General features: G+C 42.1%; 1 protein-coding gene and 1 long non-coding RNA gene across 2 annotated transcripts in view; one reads left to right on the plus strand and one right to left on the minus strand.

Annotated features, from left to right (window-relative positions):
* The first annotated feature begins 2089 nt into the window (after positions 1-2089).
* LOC134873646 (uncharacterized) overlaps positions 2090-20125 on the plus strand; it is a 48994-nt gene continuing 30958 nt past the window's right edge. Inside the window, exon 1 of the long non-coding RNA XR_010166974.1 lies at positions 2090-2165. This is a non-coding gene — a long non-coding RNA (uncharacterized LOC134873646). The remainder of the gene's footprint in view (positions 2166-20125) is intronic.
* On the minus strand, positions 8462-18910 carry angptl2b (angiopoietin-like 2b). Its single transcript, XM_063896299.1, has 5 exons — positions 18398-18910; positions 13120-14021; positions 10831-11024; positions 9655-9925; positions 8462-9520 (listed from the first exon to the last, which is right to left on the minus strand). The coding sequence occupies exons 2-5, from the start codon at positions 14000-14002 to the stop codon at positions 9321-9323; spliced, it is 1548 nt and encodes a 515-aa protein (XP_063752369.1). The 5' UTR covers positions 14003-14021; positions 18398-18910; the 3' UTR covers positions 8462-9320.

The following is a 20125-nucleotide window of genomic DNA, read 5'->3' on the forward strand; positions in this document are numbered from 1 at the left end:
TTCTGTCATAATGTTGTTAGCTCTCTGAATGAGATAATGTTACAAGGGGTTTAGGAGTCAGGAGTGCAGCTTGTAGGGTAAACTAGGAAAACAGGTGAGAGTCCCCAACTACAAAAGAAGAAATATAATACTCTATGGCTAACACGTTTTTCTTTCTAGGTAAGAAGCCACAGGAAACTGCTGGTCAACCTCAACCATAATGTCGCTCAATAGGAAATATGTAAAGTGATCCTTTAGGGAGTTAACCTCTGACCTGTTGGCCTGACTCAAACAACTCGTGTAATGTCTGCAGGGCACCAGGTGTGCTCCACATTATGGGAACACTATGAAAATGACAACATGGAAAAAACTACACTACAGCAGCTGACAGCTAATGTTTATTTTTCTTTTAGAAGTCAAATATTCTCGCTGTTTTGTTTGTTTTAAGCAATGTGAAGAGATTGTGAATGCAGCTTTGGTCAGCTAACGTTAGCTGCGCTAGCTAAATAACAGTATATCAGACTTTGTCATTTCATTACTTGCAGTTTGAATAGTTTGTGAACACTTTTGTTGCTGTGTTTATACATTCCCTTCTTGTACTCACAAAGGAGCAGGTGATATTGTGTCCATATCCCTGTATTATTACTGAAAATGCCAGGTGTGCTTTTTGAAAAAGTTGCACGTAGGGAAAGCACAGGTGTTAATTATAAGGTTAATGAGCTGGCATTAATGCACTGTTATGGTCCATTCTGCCTACACTTGAATGTATTAAGTGTAAGATGTTGCCAAAATATTACTTTAAACCCCTCAAACAATACCCAACATTTCTAAAAGAACTGGAAGAAGAAGTCACCAGGGAACTTTTCAATATATTTCTTCAACCTTTCTTATATACGGACACACAGGACAGGACAAAAAAACCACACAGTCTCAAAGGGTAAGATCATGTTACACACGAAGGAAACATAAGGGTGATCACATACCATTCAAAGATGCTGTTGATACACAGCATCAGTAGGCTAAAAACACATGATAAAAAAACAAGCTTCAGCTTCAGAATCAGACTTAATACACATTAACGCATATTTGCTTTATCATTTTTAAGAAGCTTGATACCCAAGCCCCAAAATGTGCTTCTTCCTTCCAGCCGAAAGAAGTTTAAGTTTTAATGTCTATGTATTGTGATTCAGAGATTTACTGATCAAAAATGCTAACAAGCTAGCTCTAGCCAGTCTCTCCTTTTACTTTAGCTATAATGCCACCATTCCAATGCTTGTATTTTAGCTATTAGCGTCTCCTAGCATAGAATATTGTGACAAATGATATGTGTGTTTTCACAAGCTAATTGTAAGTCTGTCCACACTGTGACACTTACAATTATGCTATACTTCTAACAAGTGACATGTGTTGTAATGTACTTATTCGGATGAGGAACAACATTTATCGAGTTGGGGTAAGCGTGCCTTGCTTAGTTGGCAAAACATATTAACCACAACCCAGGAACATCTGTAAGTTTCCGAGAAACCATTCCTTTTCCAAATATAAGCCTTTTCATGTTGTTCATATTTTCCTTTATTACAACTGAGTCAATCTGTTATACTGGAGTTGATCCATGCTGCAAGAATGTTGACTCACAGTCAAATAATAGTTTGGAGAATTGTTCTGTACAACTGTTTCTTTTAAGCTGTTCGACCAGAGCATGTTTCCTACAGAGCAAGCATTTACTGTAAATCATGTAATTATGGAGCAGTAAGAAGCAAGCGACTTTTTTAAAAAAACATTCTTTTAAACTTTTGGCTTATTTATTACAGTTGACACCTTACACTTAAAGTTATTTTCATTTGTATCTTTTAAAAGAGACTTTGAGGTGTCGATGAAGGTGAATATTTTGTTTTATACAGTAAGGGATGTGTTGCCTCTAAGGCATTTATACCATTATCTGTATTGTGTAATAATTCATTTATATCCATTGTAGTTAATAATAACAACAGTAAAAAGGTTATTAAGATTATTTTATTTTGATAGTTGAGTTACTCATGACATCACTTCCTGATAAGGTCACCTGTGTACTCGCGACTTCCTGTTTGTGTTACCTGCTTGTGTGGACTGAGAGTGAGGCAGACATGCTAGGTGTGTTCTGAAGCCATCCGAAGCCATCCACTAAGAAATATTGTACAGGCAACGCCGTAAGTACACAGAACATGTGTTAAATGTTAGTAATTCATATTTTGGGTGTTTAAAATGTAATATCTGTTGCTTGTTTGCAGTTTTCACCAAATGTCATGAAGACTTCAGAGTAAAAGGTCAACTCCACTACGACTCATGTTTTCATTGGACACGGTTTAACTTGGTGTTGAATCAGAGTTGTTACACTCGTGTGAGAACACTACAGTGAAAAGGTGGCACTCGATGTTTCATAGTGTCCGAGATGGCAGCTAGCAACAAGTCAGGAGCAGCAAGTGCTAAGAGCAACATGACATCATCATCATCATCAAGCGCAGCTCGTGCCAGAGCTAAAGCAGAAGCTGCTAAGGTAAGAGCTTCATATGATGGCCAGGAGGCTAAATTAAAACTGGGAAAGGCTGCTAAAAAGCAGAAAGGAAAACAAAAGAGGCTCAAAATGAGTTAGAAGCAGCTAGAATTGATACAGAGTTGGAAATGCTAACGCTACAGCGTGAAGCAGATGCAGCCGTTGCGGAAGAAAGGAAAATGCTTCAAGTGTTGTTCTTCAACTTCCCATGTAGCCAAAGACTGCAAATCTTCTGTGAGGTGCTTAGAGTGTGAAAGCACCAATCATGACGCAGCCATGCACCCTAGCCCATTATTTCAACCCACCAAGGCTCCTCCGCTGCCACAAGAGAACGGCGGGGAGGGAGAAGATTCTAATAAGACTGATGTTAGAACAAGTTGCACAGAGGTTTGTGGCCTAGGTCAGTGGGGTCGTTCCTGTTCGAAGATTTGCCTTGCAAAGGTTTACCCCAAACATTCAAAGGACAAAGCCATTAGAGCCTGTGTGATCCTGGATGACCAGAGCAATCGCTCTTTAGCCAGACCAGAGTTCTTTAAGCTGTTTCAGTGTGGAAAACAAACCACTTTCGTACCATCTCAGAACATGCTCCGGCATCATGGAAACTTATGGCAGGAAGGCTGAAGGATTCCAGATAGAGTCGCTGGATGGAGAGGTGCTCATCTCTACCATCAGTCCTCGAGTGTCTTGAAATCCCAAACAATCGAGTTGAGATCCCAACACCAAGTGCAGTTTTGCATCAGCCTCATCTCCATCACATCGCCAAACATATTCCTGAACTGGACCCAGAAGCGGAGATACTCCTCCTACTCGGAAGAGACGTGCTTAGAGCACACAAGGTCAGACAACAAGTAAATGGGCCACATAACGCTCCCTTTGCACAACGTCTCGATCTAGGCTGGGTGGTGATAGGAGAAGTGTGCTTAGGTAATGTGCACAAGCCAACAGTTGACACATTCAAGACCCATGTGTTAGATGGTGGTCGCCAGTCCATTTTTCAGCCTTGTACACGTTTCATGCATGTCAAGGAAACACAACCAAACTTCAGCAAGCCTAGCAGACTGCCAGAGAGGATGCTAGGACACACAGTGTTTGACCAAACTGAACATGATAACAAACCTGCTCCGTCAATAGACGATGTCTTCTTTGTAAAGATCATGGACACCAATGTCCACAGAAATGACGCTCACAATTGGGTTGCCCCATTGCCCTTCAAGGAACCACGTCAGCGCTTGCCAAATAACAGAGTGCAGGCAGTCAAACGGTTTGAGTCCCTGCAACGACAATTCAAGAGGAATCCTGAGATGCCGGATCAATATGTGGCATTCATGGAAAAGATCTTTGCCAACGGTCATGCAGAAGTAGCACCGCCATTGGAGGCAGACGAAGAGTGCTGGTATCTTCCGTCGTTTGGGGTATACCACCCGCAAAAGCCCAACCAAATCAGGGTCGTTTTCGATTCCAGCGCACAGTACTCCGTGGTCTCCCTCAACGAAGTGCTTCTGACAGGTCCCGACCTGAACAATTCTCTCCTAGGCGTCCTTCTACGCTTTCGGAAGGACAGAGTTGCTGTCTCAGCCGACATCCAACAAATGTTTCACTGTTTTTTGGTACATGAAAATCTTCGCAACTTCCTTCGTTTTTTGTGGCACAAGGATAATGACCTAAGTAAGTCGGTTGTCGACTACCGCATGAGAGTTCATGTCTTTGGCAATTCGCCATCTCCTGCTGTAGCCATTTATGGCCTGCGGCCCATCGCTGAAGGCGCCCAGAAGTATGGGCCCGACACAGTGAAGTTTGTGGAAAGACACTTCTACGTAGATGATGGCTTGGTGTCTCTGCCATATGAAGCAGAGGCAATCGACCTCCGACAAACTCAAGCTTCACTCGCTGAATCAAACCTCCGCTTACATAAGTTTGTGTCGAACAGTCCAGCAGTCATTGGAGCTTTCCTGCCTGAGGATTGCGTTCCAGTCACCAAGGATCTAGATTTGAGTGGAGAAACAACACCCATGCAGCGTAGCTTGGGACTGCTATGGGAGATCAGGTCAGATACATTCACCTTCTCTGCATCTACTGTTGTCAAACCTTACCCGACGTTGAGTCCTGTCCACTGTCAACAGTGTTTTTGATCCCCTGGGTTTGTTGGCACCCGTCACGATCCAGGGAAGAGCCCTTCTTAGGGAACTTACCTCAGAGCTGTCTGACTGGGATACACCCCTCTAAGAAGACAAGCTGAAGAAATGGGAAACTTAGAGAGATTCTCTTCAGGTCTTAAAGGAGCTTCATGTGCCACGCACATACACACCACCCTCGCTCAGCAAAGCTGTGCAGACGCAACTGTGTGTATTCTCCAATGCCTCGATCAAGGCCATTGGAGCTGTCGCTCATCTAAGAACAGTTCAGGAGGATGGAAAAGCTGAAGTAGGACTTGTTATGGGCAAAGCCAAATTAGCACCTCAGTCCGAACCTACGATCCCACGGCTTGAGCTCTGCGCCGCCGTCCTTGCTGTAGAGGTGGCAGATCTCATCAGAGAGGAGCTAGATCTGAAACTGGATGCTATCAGGTTCTACACGGACAGCAAGGTGGTACTCGGGTACATTTATAATGTGAAAAAACGTTTTTACACATTACCTTGTACTGTGGATGAAATGGCTCAAGCAAAAGATGTTATTCTTAAAGCGGCACAAAGGTCAGTCTTTGCAGAAGAGCTGTCAGCCCTTCAAGCAAACAAAATGGTGCCCACAAACAGCCCTTTGCATAAGCTCAGTCTCATCTGCGTTGGAGGCAGACTGAAACATTCTCAGCTAACATGTGAGAAAGGTTGAGATAAAAACTACTAACCAAGGGGATGCAAGAACCTTCCTAAGGCCAGTTGCAGAGGTAGTCCTACTTCTGCCTAAGGACTGATCTAAAGACTGATGTTTCAGACTCCCACAAGTTCATAGTGGCCTCACATAGGCCAGACGGGGAGTGTGTTGCCTCTAAGGCATTTATACCATTTATCTGTAATGTGTAATAATTCATTTATATCCATTGTAGTTAATAATAACAGTAAAAAGGTTATTAAGATTATTTTATTTTGATAGTTGAGTTACTCATGACATCACTTCCTGATAAGGTCACCTGTGTACTCGCGACTTCCTGTTTATGTTCCCTGCTTGTGTGGACTGAGAGTGAGGCAGATATGCTAGGTGTGTTCTGAAGCCATCCGAAGCCATCCACTAAGAAATATTGTACAGGCAACGCCGTAAGTACACAGAACATGTGTTAAATGTTAGTAATTCATATTTTGGGTGTTTAAAATGTAATATCTGTTGCTTGTTTGCAGTTTTCACCAAATGTCATGAAGACTTCAGAGTAAAAGGTCAACTCCACTACGACTCATGTTTTCATTGGACACGGTTTAACTTGGTGTTGAATCAGAGTTGTTACACTCTGAGTGAGAACACTACAAGGGATCTTTGAAAGTTGTCGCCAGACAACAATGAAGTTTTATGTGTTGAGTCTCCGTCCTCTGTCTGTGTGCAATTATTGATAAAGTGAGCTCTTGGATGAAAAAAGCCACAGAGTACTACGTAACAGTTATAGACTGTTGATGTTATAGACTCTCAAGGATTTTGTAAATATGAGTTATCCAGAGGTCACATATTGTTTTTGAATGAGATTGACTTGTTTTTAGGCATATCATCGCTACCAGCAATGATTTCTTATTTGCTACAGTGTTTAGTAATTGCCAAATAATTCTAAGTTATATGGCATGTCTTGTCCCTTTGCAAATGCTGCATTTAGTTGGAGTAAAAGCATGTGTGTGTGTGGTTAAAGTCCCCAGTGAACCGTTTGTGCAGTAGTTTCTCCTGTTATGATATCGACTCACAATGTCAAAGGGTCTGCCGGAGCACAGGAGAGTAAAATATGAATCTAATAGAAGTACAGGGACTTGGAATTTTATAGACGTGAAATAACAATACAGGACAGTTTGAAGTTTCAGGTTTGAAGGCCCAGGAAATGCGGTTATTTTTGTGCTGAGTGAGCACTGTGTCAGCTTATGGTTTTCCATGTTGGTTGGAGAGTGGGGGCTACACAGGCCACCCTTACTGAAGGTTTTCCATCGTGGTGAGTCTTCAGACATACACGGCATCCAAAGAGTCTGTCGTCTGTGTTTATGGAGACGATGAAACACCGTCTTCAGGCTGACCCCAAGAAGGTTAATTGACTAAGCAGACTTTAAACCGGTTTTAAGTTGAAAAGTTGGGAAGAGCGCTTTTTTAGCTTTTGACTTATGAGCTATTTTTAGCTGTCAGTGTTTGTCGGTTTAATGTAAGACAAGTGTTTTGGCTGCTATCAGATAATCATCCATCTTGACTTTTGCAGCTCATAACTCTAACATGGTAAGTTAGGTTTTATTTGGAACAAGGGACTTTAAATACACACGTCACTTTTTTCTCTGTTGATAATTGGTCTCTTTAGAGGTTTTCACCTTTTTTTTTTATATAGGTGTCAGTCATTGGAATTTCTATCAAATTGATTCCAAATGCACTCTAAACTGTCTTTACTGTCCCCTGCTCAAGCCTGTTCACAAAATATGACATTCATGGAGATTGGTTCATTGCAGTGTAAAGTCATTCTTGCTTCATTTTCCAGTTGCCTTTGGAAATCTCATTGGCACCTAGTAAAATAAAGGTGGTTTTTGCTCTCAGTGGAGGGGACTGCTGGATGCATCAGTTTTACAAGCCTGTCACAATTAATTTGTCATTCCCCTGTGCACTGACTGTATATGCAACCACTGTGCCTAATAGTGTTTCAGACAACATGCTTTACTGCAACCACTACTCATAACTAACTGGAATAAGTTTTCAAAAATGACATGTCAATTGTTGCTCTACCGTAACAATCTTATTCAGTTTAAATTGAACACATCGTTGACTTGTAGTGTAGAATAAAGCAAGCAAATGAAGGACATAGGACATCATTAAAAGCAAATGTACCAACAGCTGTGGTTGTAGCCTGGTGAAGGCATACTGAAGGCTGTATATTTCAGCATTACCAAAGCAGTAATATTTAAAACTATTATTCACATTCCTCTAAACTTTTGGGGCAGAAAAGCAGAACAAACAAAAAAATACGGTGTAAAAAATGTGATATTCACTGTCTTATATTGGGGGCATACAACACCATTTTTTAACCGGATAATCTATTCCTTGGACGTCTGGATTTTAAGTTATCAGAGAAGCAGTCTGAGCAATGTCCGCCTCAATGGTTTTTATCACTTGGTCCCTCTGTTTGGGAGAGGAGGAGTCCTCTGTGTATTACTCATCTTCCATCAAAAACCTCCCAAATGTACCTCCCTCCCAATCTGCCAAAGCTTTTTGGGGAACTTATTTATTCAACGTGAAACTGCTTTATTCAGCGATTTCTTCAGACAGTCTCTGTTTTGTTTTTGAAAGGAGGCGACCTTTTCAAATAATTCGGCTCCCCGTAAAAAACCTCTGCAACTGTACATCCATGATCCCAGACAACTTCAGCAAAAGTACATCTCTATGTTATAGATATTGTGCATTTAAGTTATTTGTATTTATACCATGAGATGCAAAAAATAATAATAATAATAATGACTTGGATTTATATAGCGCCTTTCATAATACCCAAGGTCGCTTCGCAAAGTGGGAGGAGGGAGGTAGAGGGAGGTAGAGGGAGGGGTGGGGGGTTAGGGAGGATAGGCAAGAGAGAAGAGGTGTGTTTTGAGGTGCTTTTGGAACTGTGTAAGAGACGTGGCAGAACGGATATGAGGGGGCAGAGTGTTCCAGAGGGTAGGGGCAAGTACACAGAAAGCCCTATCTCCAAAGGTTCTGAGTCTGGTGCGAGGAGTGGAGAAGGTCGGTGATGTACTGGGGTGCCAATGAGTGAAGTGGTTTGTAGGTGAGGAGGAGGATAAGAAAAAAGAGAGGAAGACACAAGCTGTACATATTTTATTGCAACGTAATAATAACATAACAGGTTTTATTACATTATATTACAAATATCTTATGTACAAACGCAATGTGCTGCATCTATTGACATCAACATACCACTAAATGTATACAGTAAATACAGTGCTTGATTCATACAAGCAATTTGGTGGTGCTGTTCAAGCAATTCAAGAGAACTTTGAAGTGAGTGTACCTCCACAAATTCTGGTGGAGTTTTGTTATTCATTCTATTAGATGCATAAGCAGACCATTGATAGAGTCACGTATTGCTATCAACAGTTTTTATTTGTATGTAAGAAAAGTAAATGGTACTGTTTTTATAGTACATGTATTTGTAATTTACAATACTGGCCAGAATATCGACTTTGTATAACAAGTCAATAAATGCTACTGTTCCTATAAATAACACTTTTGAAAAATGCATTTAGAAGGAAATTAAAGTCACTGGATACATTTCCTGTGTCAACCTCATTTGCTCTTTACTGCAAAAAACAACTTTTAGTATACATATTTAACATATAACGTAGGGTTCCTATCTCAAGGCTTTAAAACTGAATTATTGTAATGTTTCCATGTCAATTTAGGTTTGTGATGTTTTGTCACAGTTTTTCTAAAATCAAAGACATCTCCTGAGCGACAATTGCGTCTTAAAAGGGAATACTACAGACGGAATAACATTGCACCACGTGTGCACAAATTTGACATCATCCTGATGCTTTGATATTGCACTTTCAACATCGTCTGTTTCTATGTAGTGTGGTGTGCTGCCACTCCTTTACACAAAAAAGATTTAACGTTTTAGTTTAATGAAAGATACAGTACAGTTTGTGTGCTCATTGAATGCTTAGTGGAAGGTGTTTGCGTTTGGACGGATCATCATGACCACTTTCTTTAGTGAATAGGCTCCTCCTCTGAACTCTGCCCAATAGACTCCATCTTGGTAGCGGCTCCGGTAGTGTCCCCCTCTGTACCAAACTCCATTCAAGTTTGAATGGGCACAAGAGTTGTACCACCAGCCTCCCTTTTGGTAGTGGGCGCAATTGCCTAGAAAAATAGGAAAGAATAACCAAACTGTGAGGCTGCGTGGATAAACAAATGATGCATTTAACACATTTTTCATCATTGGCTTTAAGCTGCCAGTGTGTCCAGTTTAATTCTTTCAAACATGTTATTTTTACCTGTGTATGCATCATGGTCTCTGTCCAGTGTTGTGAACTGTTTGCCATTATGCCAAGTGAGGGAATCTCCAGCGTTGCCATGATAACGGCCCACCCTGAGCTTGTAGAAGTCGGCCTCAGGCTCCACTCTGAAGCTGGCGTACTCTGCAAAAGTCTTCCTGCCAGACCAGTCCTCCAGCGTGACCAGCAGTTTGTAGTTTGCCTGGTTAGTCAGCCAGTATATGTTCTCCAGACCCAGCCAGTACTCGCCATCAATATTGCCAAAGCCTTGCTGTGAAATTCAGAGAAAAGAGTAACACAAGCAGATAGATTAGGCAATACTTTCTGAATGCTCTTTGAAAAGCTTAGCTTGGATGTCATGAGGATATTTCAGGGTCGCTGCCCATGTTCTGGACATAGTTAAGAGATTAGTTCTCATACAGGGTTGTTTATTGTCAAGGAACATTATTATAAATGGTCCTTGTGAGTCAAGTTTATAGCTAGCATCGGGTGTCCAGTTTTTCACTGTTATTTTGTTATTGGAAACAGCGGGAAATAGTGTTTAAAATATAAGGTCTGACACACTTGATCCTGCCTCATTGCTTTGTTCTGCCTTTTGTCATACTGTCAGTGGATGTGTGGTATCCCCTGCCCTGCACATGCTTTGAATTATGGAAACACCCCTTCTGATGAGTGTATGAATACATCTTAAGATCTCGTGTGGTTTTAAGATTGCCGTAACAGTTTTGGAAAGTTTTCAATTGTTGACCTTAGCTGAGATTTAATCAAGACGCTTGTGAATTTATGGCCAACAAACACATGTTAACCGGTGAACTGCTCCCCACTGTGTGAGGGTTTTATCTGGTAACCGGTGATGCATATCCAGAAAATAAGGTTATTTTTCCAGAACATCAAGAATGCTGACACAGCCAACTAAGGTGACATTCAAGTCCATTTTGCCCACACTTTTTTGATTTACTGTGAACTCATTCACAAAGACCAACTGATGCTGCTGGAACTAATGAGTCATGGCTGTGGTGGCAGTGCCTGAGGCCTTTACCACATTAAACACTTTGAGAGCTCAACAATTACCTATTCATCACTGTTTCACATCTGGATAGTGGCACAACGACCTATATACGCCACCTGCTTCCCTCCAAACTATTAGGTTCTTGATGTGGTGTGAAGTTGTCGCACCTTGTATGTCTCCCAGTTCCTGAAAAAGTTGACAGAGCCGTCCACCCTCCGCTGGATCACAGTCCAGCCACCTGGATCATGTCTCTGGTCACACCACACCTGCATAAGTCGGTTAGCATTCTCTGGCTTCACCAGATACATGCCGCTGGTTGTGTGGCCGTCTTCTAGAGCCTGCAGACAATCCTTAAAGGGCCCTAAATAAAACAATTACAACAAGACATTTATAGCATGCAAATCCATTTAGTTACAAATTAATCCTTAAAGTTAAGAAAAAGGAAATGCAGGAAAGCCATAGTGACACAAAGAGTTATAGGGAATCCCATTTGTCAGCAGAGGCTCCTTTAACAGTGGAATTGACTTTGGCTGATCCTCTCAAAAGGGAAATGGCTGCCGTCTATCCAGCCAAAAGAAACACTGGCATGAGGGCAAAGGGAATCCTGACTACTGAATGTTGAAAAACTTGCAACAACGTTTAATCATAAGGGATGCAGTGCAGGATTATTATTATTATTATTTTACTTTCACTTAGGTTTTTGTACTTTATAATACTTAGACACATCATTTTTGTTGGACGAGTGCATATTAAGGCTTCAACTCCTGTTTTGTACAGAGGATTTCCTGGATTTAAGTTACTTATGACAGCTTGTAAATCCGTTCCTAATCTCCACTTTTCTGCCTGAACTTTCAAGATTGTGATAAGGTGTGTCAAGTAACAGGATTTCATTTTGGCACTATGAAGATATATTTCCCAAGAACTTTCAAAGAAAAATGTTATTCACAGCATCAGCCTGTGCTCTGCTGCAGAGCAATCGTCCATGCTACAAATCTCTTTTTTTATTTGACTTTGCAGGTCAAGTCTGTTAAATCTAATTTGCCGGTGCCATTATGATTTTACCCTGAAAACCAGACGTAGTTGATATGGAAAAACACTTATGGCACTACTGGCTCCACTGCTTCAATTGGCTGTGAAAGTGTTTAAGTTCTCAAGATTTCACACTTGTGTGGTTTGCCAACTGGCCTGGAATTCAAAGTGTTTAAATACAATGAAAAGAAATGAAAAGAGACCAGGGGGTCAAACAAAGTGGTAGAGGTGAGGGGTGCATCAACAGTTTGCAAGAGATAAAGAAAGAGGAGGTTTATGAAAAAAGAAACAAAGCACATCATTTATAATATGTCAGTAGCTCCCGCTCAACTGAGATGCCAAACAAAGGAATCGTAAAAGTGTTCCCATAATGTTAAAAGGTAACAGTTTCAAGTCTGTTTTTTTTATTATAAATCGCTGTGGATGGTATCTGTCTCTCTGCCATCCATTTGCTCTCAGGAATGTCTGTTGAGCAGATACAAGCCAGAGAGCTGCCCTGCCCTGCCCTGCTCTGTTCTGCCTGATAAAGTCTGCAGCCTTGGTGGAACATATGACTGTTTCTAGCCTGGTGCAACTGGAACAAATGACATCATTGACTCTCGGTAGCCTATCTTTTTCTTTTCATACTAAACCCCCCTCGCATATTTTCTTCACTCTTCATCCCTAGCTCTTTCAGGTCTCTCTCTTTCTCCCTCTATTCCTACATTGTTTGCAGCTCTCTGTTCGTGTCAAGGGTTTATGAAACTTTTCGGGTGTTAGTTGCAAGGCTGAGGGCAGGAAATGACTTGCCTCCTTTTAAAGATTCCATACAAAGGCTACCGTTCACATACAGTCTTTTGAAAATGGCAAGCAGTAGCTCAAAATGTCAATGGAAAAAGCTCCCACTAGTCAATTTGGGAATGTTTTCTTTTTTCTTTTTTCCACCATTTTAAAACGAGTCTCAACTAAAAGGGAACAACAACAGACCAGTCACTGCAAATTATACCAAAACAACCGTCACATACATTCTAAAGCATTATCGTCCACAAACATGTGTTTAGGTGTCCCACGGGCTTAGATCCAGCTATCCATTCAGACACATGTATTTAACCTGCTAATATGCTCTGTGTTATTGTGTGGGTTGAATCGTGGCAATTAGATGATATGCATCTCAAAAGGTTTCAGACAACAGCGTTTCTGTTCTCACTAAAAGCCCTTTGCCCTGGGAATGTGTGGGATATATTTAAATTGGCAGAAATGAATGGAAGAATGGGTACTTGGTCTTGCCTCGTGATTAATGATTAGTAGCTTCATAACAACGTTATACCAGACACACAATACCTGGTTTGTTTTCACAGTTTGTGGTGGCAACTAGTAGCTTATTGAGAACATCAAAAATAGAATTTGGAAATGAAGTGTCTTTATTTCGAAGTAAATATTAGACTTACCAGAGGGCTTGTCAGTGGTGGACGGGCTGTGTGTGCCAGTGGGCATTGTTGGAAGAACCGGTTGAGATTTTTGGTCACTCTGGATCTCGTTGCTGATTGGTTTGGTGCTTCTTGGTGCAACAGGTGGCTGATAAGGCTTGTTTAGAGGTGGTGATGGTTGAGGTGGCTGAGGCCGTGGCTGGGGCTGGGGGACGGGCACATGACGAGGGGGAGGGCGACTCTGGCACTGCTCCTCCAACAGGGCAATAAGAGTTGATTGGTTGTTGGCCAAAGAAGCCAAATGTTGGTACTTGTGCTCAAGATCTTTGTATCGACTGGTGAGCTGTGTCATCTCAGAGGTTTGGTTCAGGATCTTGTTCTCCATCTGAGCCAACTCAAGAGCATTGTCTCTCTTCCTGATGATCTCATGGAGCAGCTGCATGTACAGCTGAGTGACTCTGGAGTTCATGTTTCGGCTCTCCTTCCTAAGAAGCTTTACCTCATTGACAATACCTCCGTCCACCTCAACCAATTGCTGCAGGGTCTCGATTTGCCTCTTCTGTTTCTGTAGCTCCACATTCAGCAGCTCTAACTCCTGTTTGTTGACTCGATTCTCCAACATGGCCTCCGGCTCCTTGGAGTTGACACAGATGGCGCCGGTCACTTTTTGCTGAGGTACAATGAAAGTGTAGGAGCACTTGTCCTGTGGCAGCTCAACTGGAGCCCGCTTGCTCCTTCCAGCATACAGAAACTCTCTCTCTAAATCATCCTCACTACTCTGAAACTCTTGGGTTTTCCCCCCGCCATTCTTAGTGTCCGACGGACTTCCCTGAATTTCCTGGGCACCACAAGCTAGTCCATAAACAAGAAGGAGCCCCAGCAGGACCATTGAAGGGGGCTCCATGGGTCCAACTCACCAAAACCTAAGGAGAATGTGGAAAACATGGTTGGATTGTTACAGAAAAAAAATGTTGTTGCTTGTTTGCAATCAGAACACTGTATGAACATAGCTTTTCAAAAAAATGTTTCCGTTATTAGAATTTAAAGCCTTCGGGTTTTGGCTGCATGCTCATTTTAACAGGGCATCAATGGGGTCCTTCACAGCAAGGCTGATTGGGACCAGAAGAAGGCTGCCCATCAGGTTTCACTGGTCCTATACTTCATTACCTGTCAGGAGCTGACAGGCACAGAAGCCCTAAACATACACACCTCAACCTAGACAGGGCTGGAGGTCATTATGTTCCAAAAATATGGGCTACCGAAAAAGATCTGAAAGAGAAATGCTCACTTGCTGAGCGCTCCAGTGACTGCTATGACTTTCCATGACAGGAAACACGTTATTTCATGTGTAATATATAAATCAACCTCATGCTTGCTACACCGTAAGCATCACTTCTGGCATAAAACATACACTGCTGTTTTCCCCATGGCCTTAAAGTGTAATTCATTGAATACATCTGGTCTTCATTTTGGATTGTTTAAATCAGTTTTCCACTATCAAGAGTATACAGTACATGTTGTTTGAAAGTTACTAATCACCCCACTGCTCCTAAACAAAATATTTCTTCTGTCCAATGATGTGCTGATCTCTTCAGTCAGTTAGATTGCTGTTAGGGGGGAATGTGTTTAGCTTAGTTTGTTGGCTCCGATTTTCTTTGGGCAAATGCCACTGCTTGTCGTTGACATACAGAAATGCTCCTATCTGCTCCCTTCTGCAGGCCTGGACATCTTTGCTTATGGAAAATGTGAGAGACTACTAGACGATGCTATTCGTGGAACTGTTTTCTAAATATTGATCCTGTTGCATCAGGCTTGTCGGTAGCCTTTTCCAAAAGAGGGAACATTTTTTTTGTTTAGACCCTGAAAGGCAATCCTATTTAATCTATCCCCTTTGAAAATGGGTTTTTCTGTTTAACCGGTACTAAGAGACCAATATCTTACCTTAACCATCTAGCAAGCTGCAGAATCTAAATAGGGATGTTACATCATTATCCTTATCTGTCACAGTATTCTGATCAAAGATTTGTCTCTCAAGTGATGTAACCTACATAGCTCAAAGTTAATGAGTATGAGATACTTAACGTTTACCCACAGAATGCAAAGTGTAGACATTTTTATTAGAAAAATAAGTGCAGGGAGTTTTTTGTAGATGATGTGGTGTTATTACGGGATGCCACTGAGTGCCGAGGAGAATGTAACTCCTGTGTAAGGATAACAAGTCCTTGAACTCCTGGGGCACCTTAATTGAAAGCTGCTGCATATTGGATTACAGAGGGGTCTGGTGGAACACCTCCCCAGAGTCAGAAGGGGCCTGTCTAATATTCAGTCATATTGACTTGGTTTTGAAGACCCATGTCAGGAGTGCCAGTCTTAAACATTTGTTATGGCCTATCTCAGTGTGAAAGATAATCTGCCATATAATCATCAGCACAAATTTGGTAAGAGAGCACAAATGTTTTTGTCTTGTTAATCCGGGCGTGCTGCCAGCCCATTAGGTTGGACACATGGAGAAGAGAAATGCAGCGCTCTCCAAGAACATGAACCTTGGCTCAGTCGACCCTTTTGACTTTATCTGTCTAGAGCAGAATGTGTAAACACTTTACCTTACCGGGAAAAAAACTTGCTTTTGTCTTTTTGATATTGTAGTTTACCTAACCAAATAAAATCACCTTCAGTACAGAACAGCATTCAGTCCCATTCTCCCATAAAAGTAGTCCTCAGTTGGACGATACGTGGTACAGTATTAATTAGAAAATAAAATCAGATTCTGTTTTGAATTTACCATTTAACTTTCTTAGTAGGTCTTTAACACTGATCATTGTAACAAAGCCCAGCTTAGTAAATACTGATAGCTTCAGAAATTGTCCTGTCCTAAATAGTTTTTGCACTATGCGGAGAGATCAATTGTCATTTAAATGATCTTCAAGACCTCAAGAAATCCCTAATAATAGCTCACAAGTAAGCCCATACAAAGATAAAAGAGCAGTCCAGAGCCTGTCCCTTGTAATGTGCTGATGACTGTATTTGGCTAGTGGCTCCTGCGGTTTCTCCCCCTGGAACATGAGCTCTGTCTCTGAGAAATGCCGTGTGATTTGCCCCTGCTGCGGAAGAGTCCCATGTTGGACGTCGTTAGCACGGAATCTCCCGCTCTAGGCTTCACTACACTTCAAAGCTGAGGGGAAAATGTCAGGGGTTTGTGGTGAAATGTGTGTTTATATGCAGGTGAACAAATGAGGCATGTGCGTGTCTGCATTTTCCGATAATGTGTTTTTCAAAAAACAACAGTCACTGAGCTCAGTATCCCAGGGACCTGAGAGAGTCCCATCTGCCCCGGCAGACAGCCTGTTATTAACTCATCCCCAGACTGCCACAGGGAACAACAGACAGTCTCCTCCTCCTTTTTCACTGCTAACAGCCCCCACAGCTCATCATTGTGCTAACATCAGTTCATTTTAACAAGCTGCCATTGACTGGCAAATGGCTGCAATGATTAACTGGTGTTGAGAAGTTTCACATATGTTCACTCTCCCGGGCCCGAAGACAAATGAGAGTAGTGTGCAGTGAAAAACCACTCTGTGTGATTTGATTGGCAGCCACTATTGGTTGATTTCTTCAAGTCTGCTTCACACCAAAATGTTTTGGTTTTACTGTCTTCAGGTGGTCAGTCTGTGTTTACACGACTCCTCCTCCTCCTCCTGGATTTTACTCTCTGTTAAATCATGTGCGATAGGCGAGTGCAGCGCGTAGGTCAGTGTGTCTCTGACCAGCACTTTTTGGTCATGCTCAGCACATATTAATTAGAAGGTGGGCAGCCTCGCTCAGACTGGCTGATGTCTCTCACCCCAGCCCCTCTCATTTCAGCGTGAGCATGGCATTCCTCACATTCTTCGTCACCTCATTAGAGTGAGCTGCCATACACACATGGTGTGGTGGCAGACGGAGAGCTAGACCCTCTACACTCAGGACCATTACTCCCCTTATCCCCTCCGTACCTGTAAGACATACATCAACTGACCCAATTCATTCCCAGTGTCATACTTTGTGTGTGAATAACTCATAATCACTTCATCATCCACATCAGGGAATCACAATTCAACCACACAGCACCTGATTTGTCAGTTGCCGAAAAGCATCGGACACTTTACTCTGCATGGTCAAATTAGCCGAAACATCACCGAGGACTGGCAGTCTCCGGTATGACACCCAATATGTGTTGGATCAGAGTCAAATCCAATTTGCTCATGGTAATCTGCACTATTACATTACCTTGAGGGTGATTTCATTCTTTCCTCAAGCATGTAATCCTTGTAAGCGTGTAACATGACATTTTGAGCATGATTAAGCTCAACTACCACCACATCAGTTAGGTAATGGATAGTATTTGTTTTGATTCTCCGTGGAATAGAAGAGTTTATATTTTTGTTCAAATTTTTGGTTTTGTTCTGTGTCTCACACTGTTTGGTGCCTTCTTCCATACCTCACTTGTGGTCTTAGTCAGACAGGGGAGGCAGGGGGTCTCTGGGATTGTTTCGATAAGTTCCAGCATTGTACCTCAAAGCCCCCTTATCCAAACACTACCCTGGCAACAGAAACAAAGACGGGATTCAGCTGCCTGCTTCCCTGTCCTCCTGAGCCCAGGGGAACATCCTGAAGCTGCAGACTGCTTGAAATGGTTATTCTGGGTTTTTTTAAGAAGTGAATGGGGATACTTCTAGATACATCTCCATATCAGCATGCACCATACAAAGCTCCTGCATCCTCTAAACACCCTCTTCATTACCAAAGCATTTATAGTACCCCTTTAGGATCCTGTGTTTTGACAAGCCTTGAGTGTTTTTTCAGTAGCGAAGAAGCACTTAGCCCAGAGAGCCCGCTCTCCAGCATCCCCCTGCGCTGAGTTAACCCCCCCTCCACAAAGTCCATCAGTAGGTCATCAGAAAGTAGAATTACCCCTTGGCATCAAGCAGTGACTCAGATAACAGATGCTGCATGCAACTGCTGAATTTAAGATCAAACAAAATCATTATGCAGAGTTCAGCAGCTTGAGAGTGAACAGTCAGAGTCTGACTTCAATCAATTTAACAGAATGATTGCTTCATCATTGTGTTACAAATTTCACCAAGCTCATTGATTCTGATCTCACTTACAACAACAAGAAAGGTCATTCTTTTGACTTGTTACACACAATTTATCAATGCAGTAATAAAAGTAGTGTCTGATTTAATGCAATTAACATGTCTCTGTTTAAGCAATAAATACAATTACTGTATAAATAATTCAAAGGTTGCACATTGCTCACGAGATAACTGTAGAGTATGGATGGGGCTCCCTCAGTTGCCTTGCCCTCCTGGCAGCGTTGATTGAAGTTTCTCCTGGTAGAAAGTCATCCCTAGTGTGAAAGCAACCTGCGTCCTCCTCTCTTCCTTTTTGCACTCTGCCTGTGTAGTTACTCACTCTCCGTCACCTCTGTCCATTCCAGCCGTGGAGGGAAGTGGTGTTGTAAAGTGTATTATTAAAACACCGGCATTAGCTCAACTTGCCAGGAACCCTTCAGCAAACATTGAGCAGATTGTTCCAAAATCCACTTGAAAAAGTTGGAGCACTTTCAAGAGACAACTTTAGTTGGCTGGTGGAAGTAGTTTCCTGATAAATGGTGAGAGTCCAGGGCAGGTTGTGTACTGCCTGTGGCCCGTTAGGAGAAGACTGTCACTTTCCTGTGGGCTGAATCCATCACTTCTGCCTCACGGCTCTCTCTCAACTGCACCTCTCTCTCCCACTCCCTCTCCCTCCGTGGTGCTTTTAAATGATGAAAAATCTTCTTGCAGTGTTTCACCAGGCAGACAAATTGAGCTCAGAGCCTCCCCCTCTCCCTTAAAAATGAACACATTCTTGTTTAAAGCAACAGCCTCCTTTCTTCACCCCTCCTCCTCCCCATGGCACAACAGAGATCCACAAGCATGCACAACACCAGCCACACACACACACACACACACACACACACACACACACACACACACACACACACACTACTCAGATTTCCAACCCCCTGCCCCCTGGTCGCTGGTTTTACCACTACCACTATTTCTGGCTTGGGGCAGCGTGGCTCTTGTGGTGGTGGACTGCCGCGTTGTTACACTGATCAGATCTTAATTGGCCATGAATGAAAGCTTCCCCCAAGAGATATGGGAAGCGGCTGACAGATAGGAAGCAGATCCAAGTGGTTTGACCTACTCTGGGCGTGTGACTGCTGTCCTTGGTTTATAGCCTGGAGGTGAGAAATCTGAAACGGGCTGGACATGTGTACAAAGCAGCACACTTGAACGAAAAAAAGGGGATAACTACGTAATGACTTAGAGAGCAGAGCCGTGCTTACTTTTCCACGTATTGGTAGACAAAAGGATATGAAACACGTTGTCATGTCTGAATATGGACAGTCCTGCCAATGTTCAATACATTTCTCATGCATAAACCTGGATTTGGATACAGTTGCCTTGGCTGTCATTTGTTGTTTTTGTGATGTCTTCAATGGCATCTGAAGTTTATGACAAGCCAATAATGTTGTCATTTGGTTTCCTGTTTCTGCTAGGATAATTATAATGTTATGTTTTCTGTTCAGTACACATACAGTAGAAGCTTTGGAGTAGTATTTTCCTAAGAGCCTCTTTTACACTTTCCTAGCAGCTACTGAGATGATTTCCTAATCTGATATTAACTACTTTGTCAGCTATTGAAATGTTTATTGTCCGAAACCCAGATGGGCAACCATAATCATCAGTTATTGTGTTGTTTATGCCCCTGAGCTGCTTCAGTGTTTTATTGTAGCTTTGTGTTGAATAAAATGTCTATGTTTGTCAGTGGAGTGTGTTTAACAATGCATTAGATATGTGATTCTCCCCTTTGGAGTATAAACTTTAAATGTATTACAGATGGTGACTAACTTGTATGTGTGCCAACTACAAACTCTGAAAGTGTTTTGATGCATATCAAATAGGATATTAAGGGGTTAGGGTTATTAAAACCATTAAAA

This window comes from Eleginops maclovinus, chromosome 12, assembly GCF_036324505.1.
Source record: "Eleginops maclovinus isolate JMC-PN-2008 ecotype Puerto Natales chromosome 12, JC_Emac_rtc_rv5, whole genome shotgun sequence".
NCBI classification, from domain to species: Eukaryota; Metazoa; Chordata; class Actinopteri; order Perciformes; family Eleginopidae; genus Eleginops; species Eleginops maclovinus.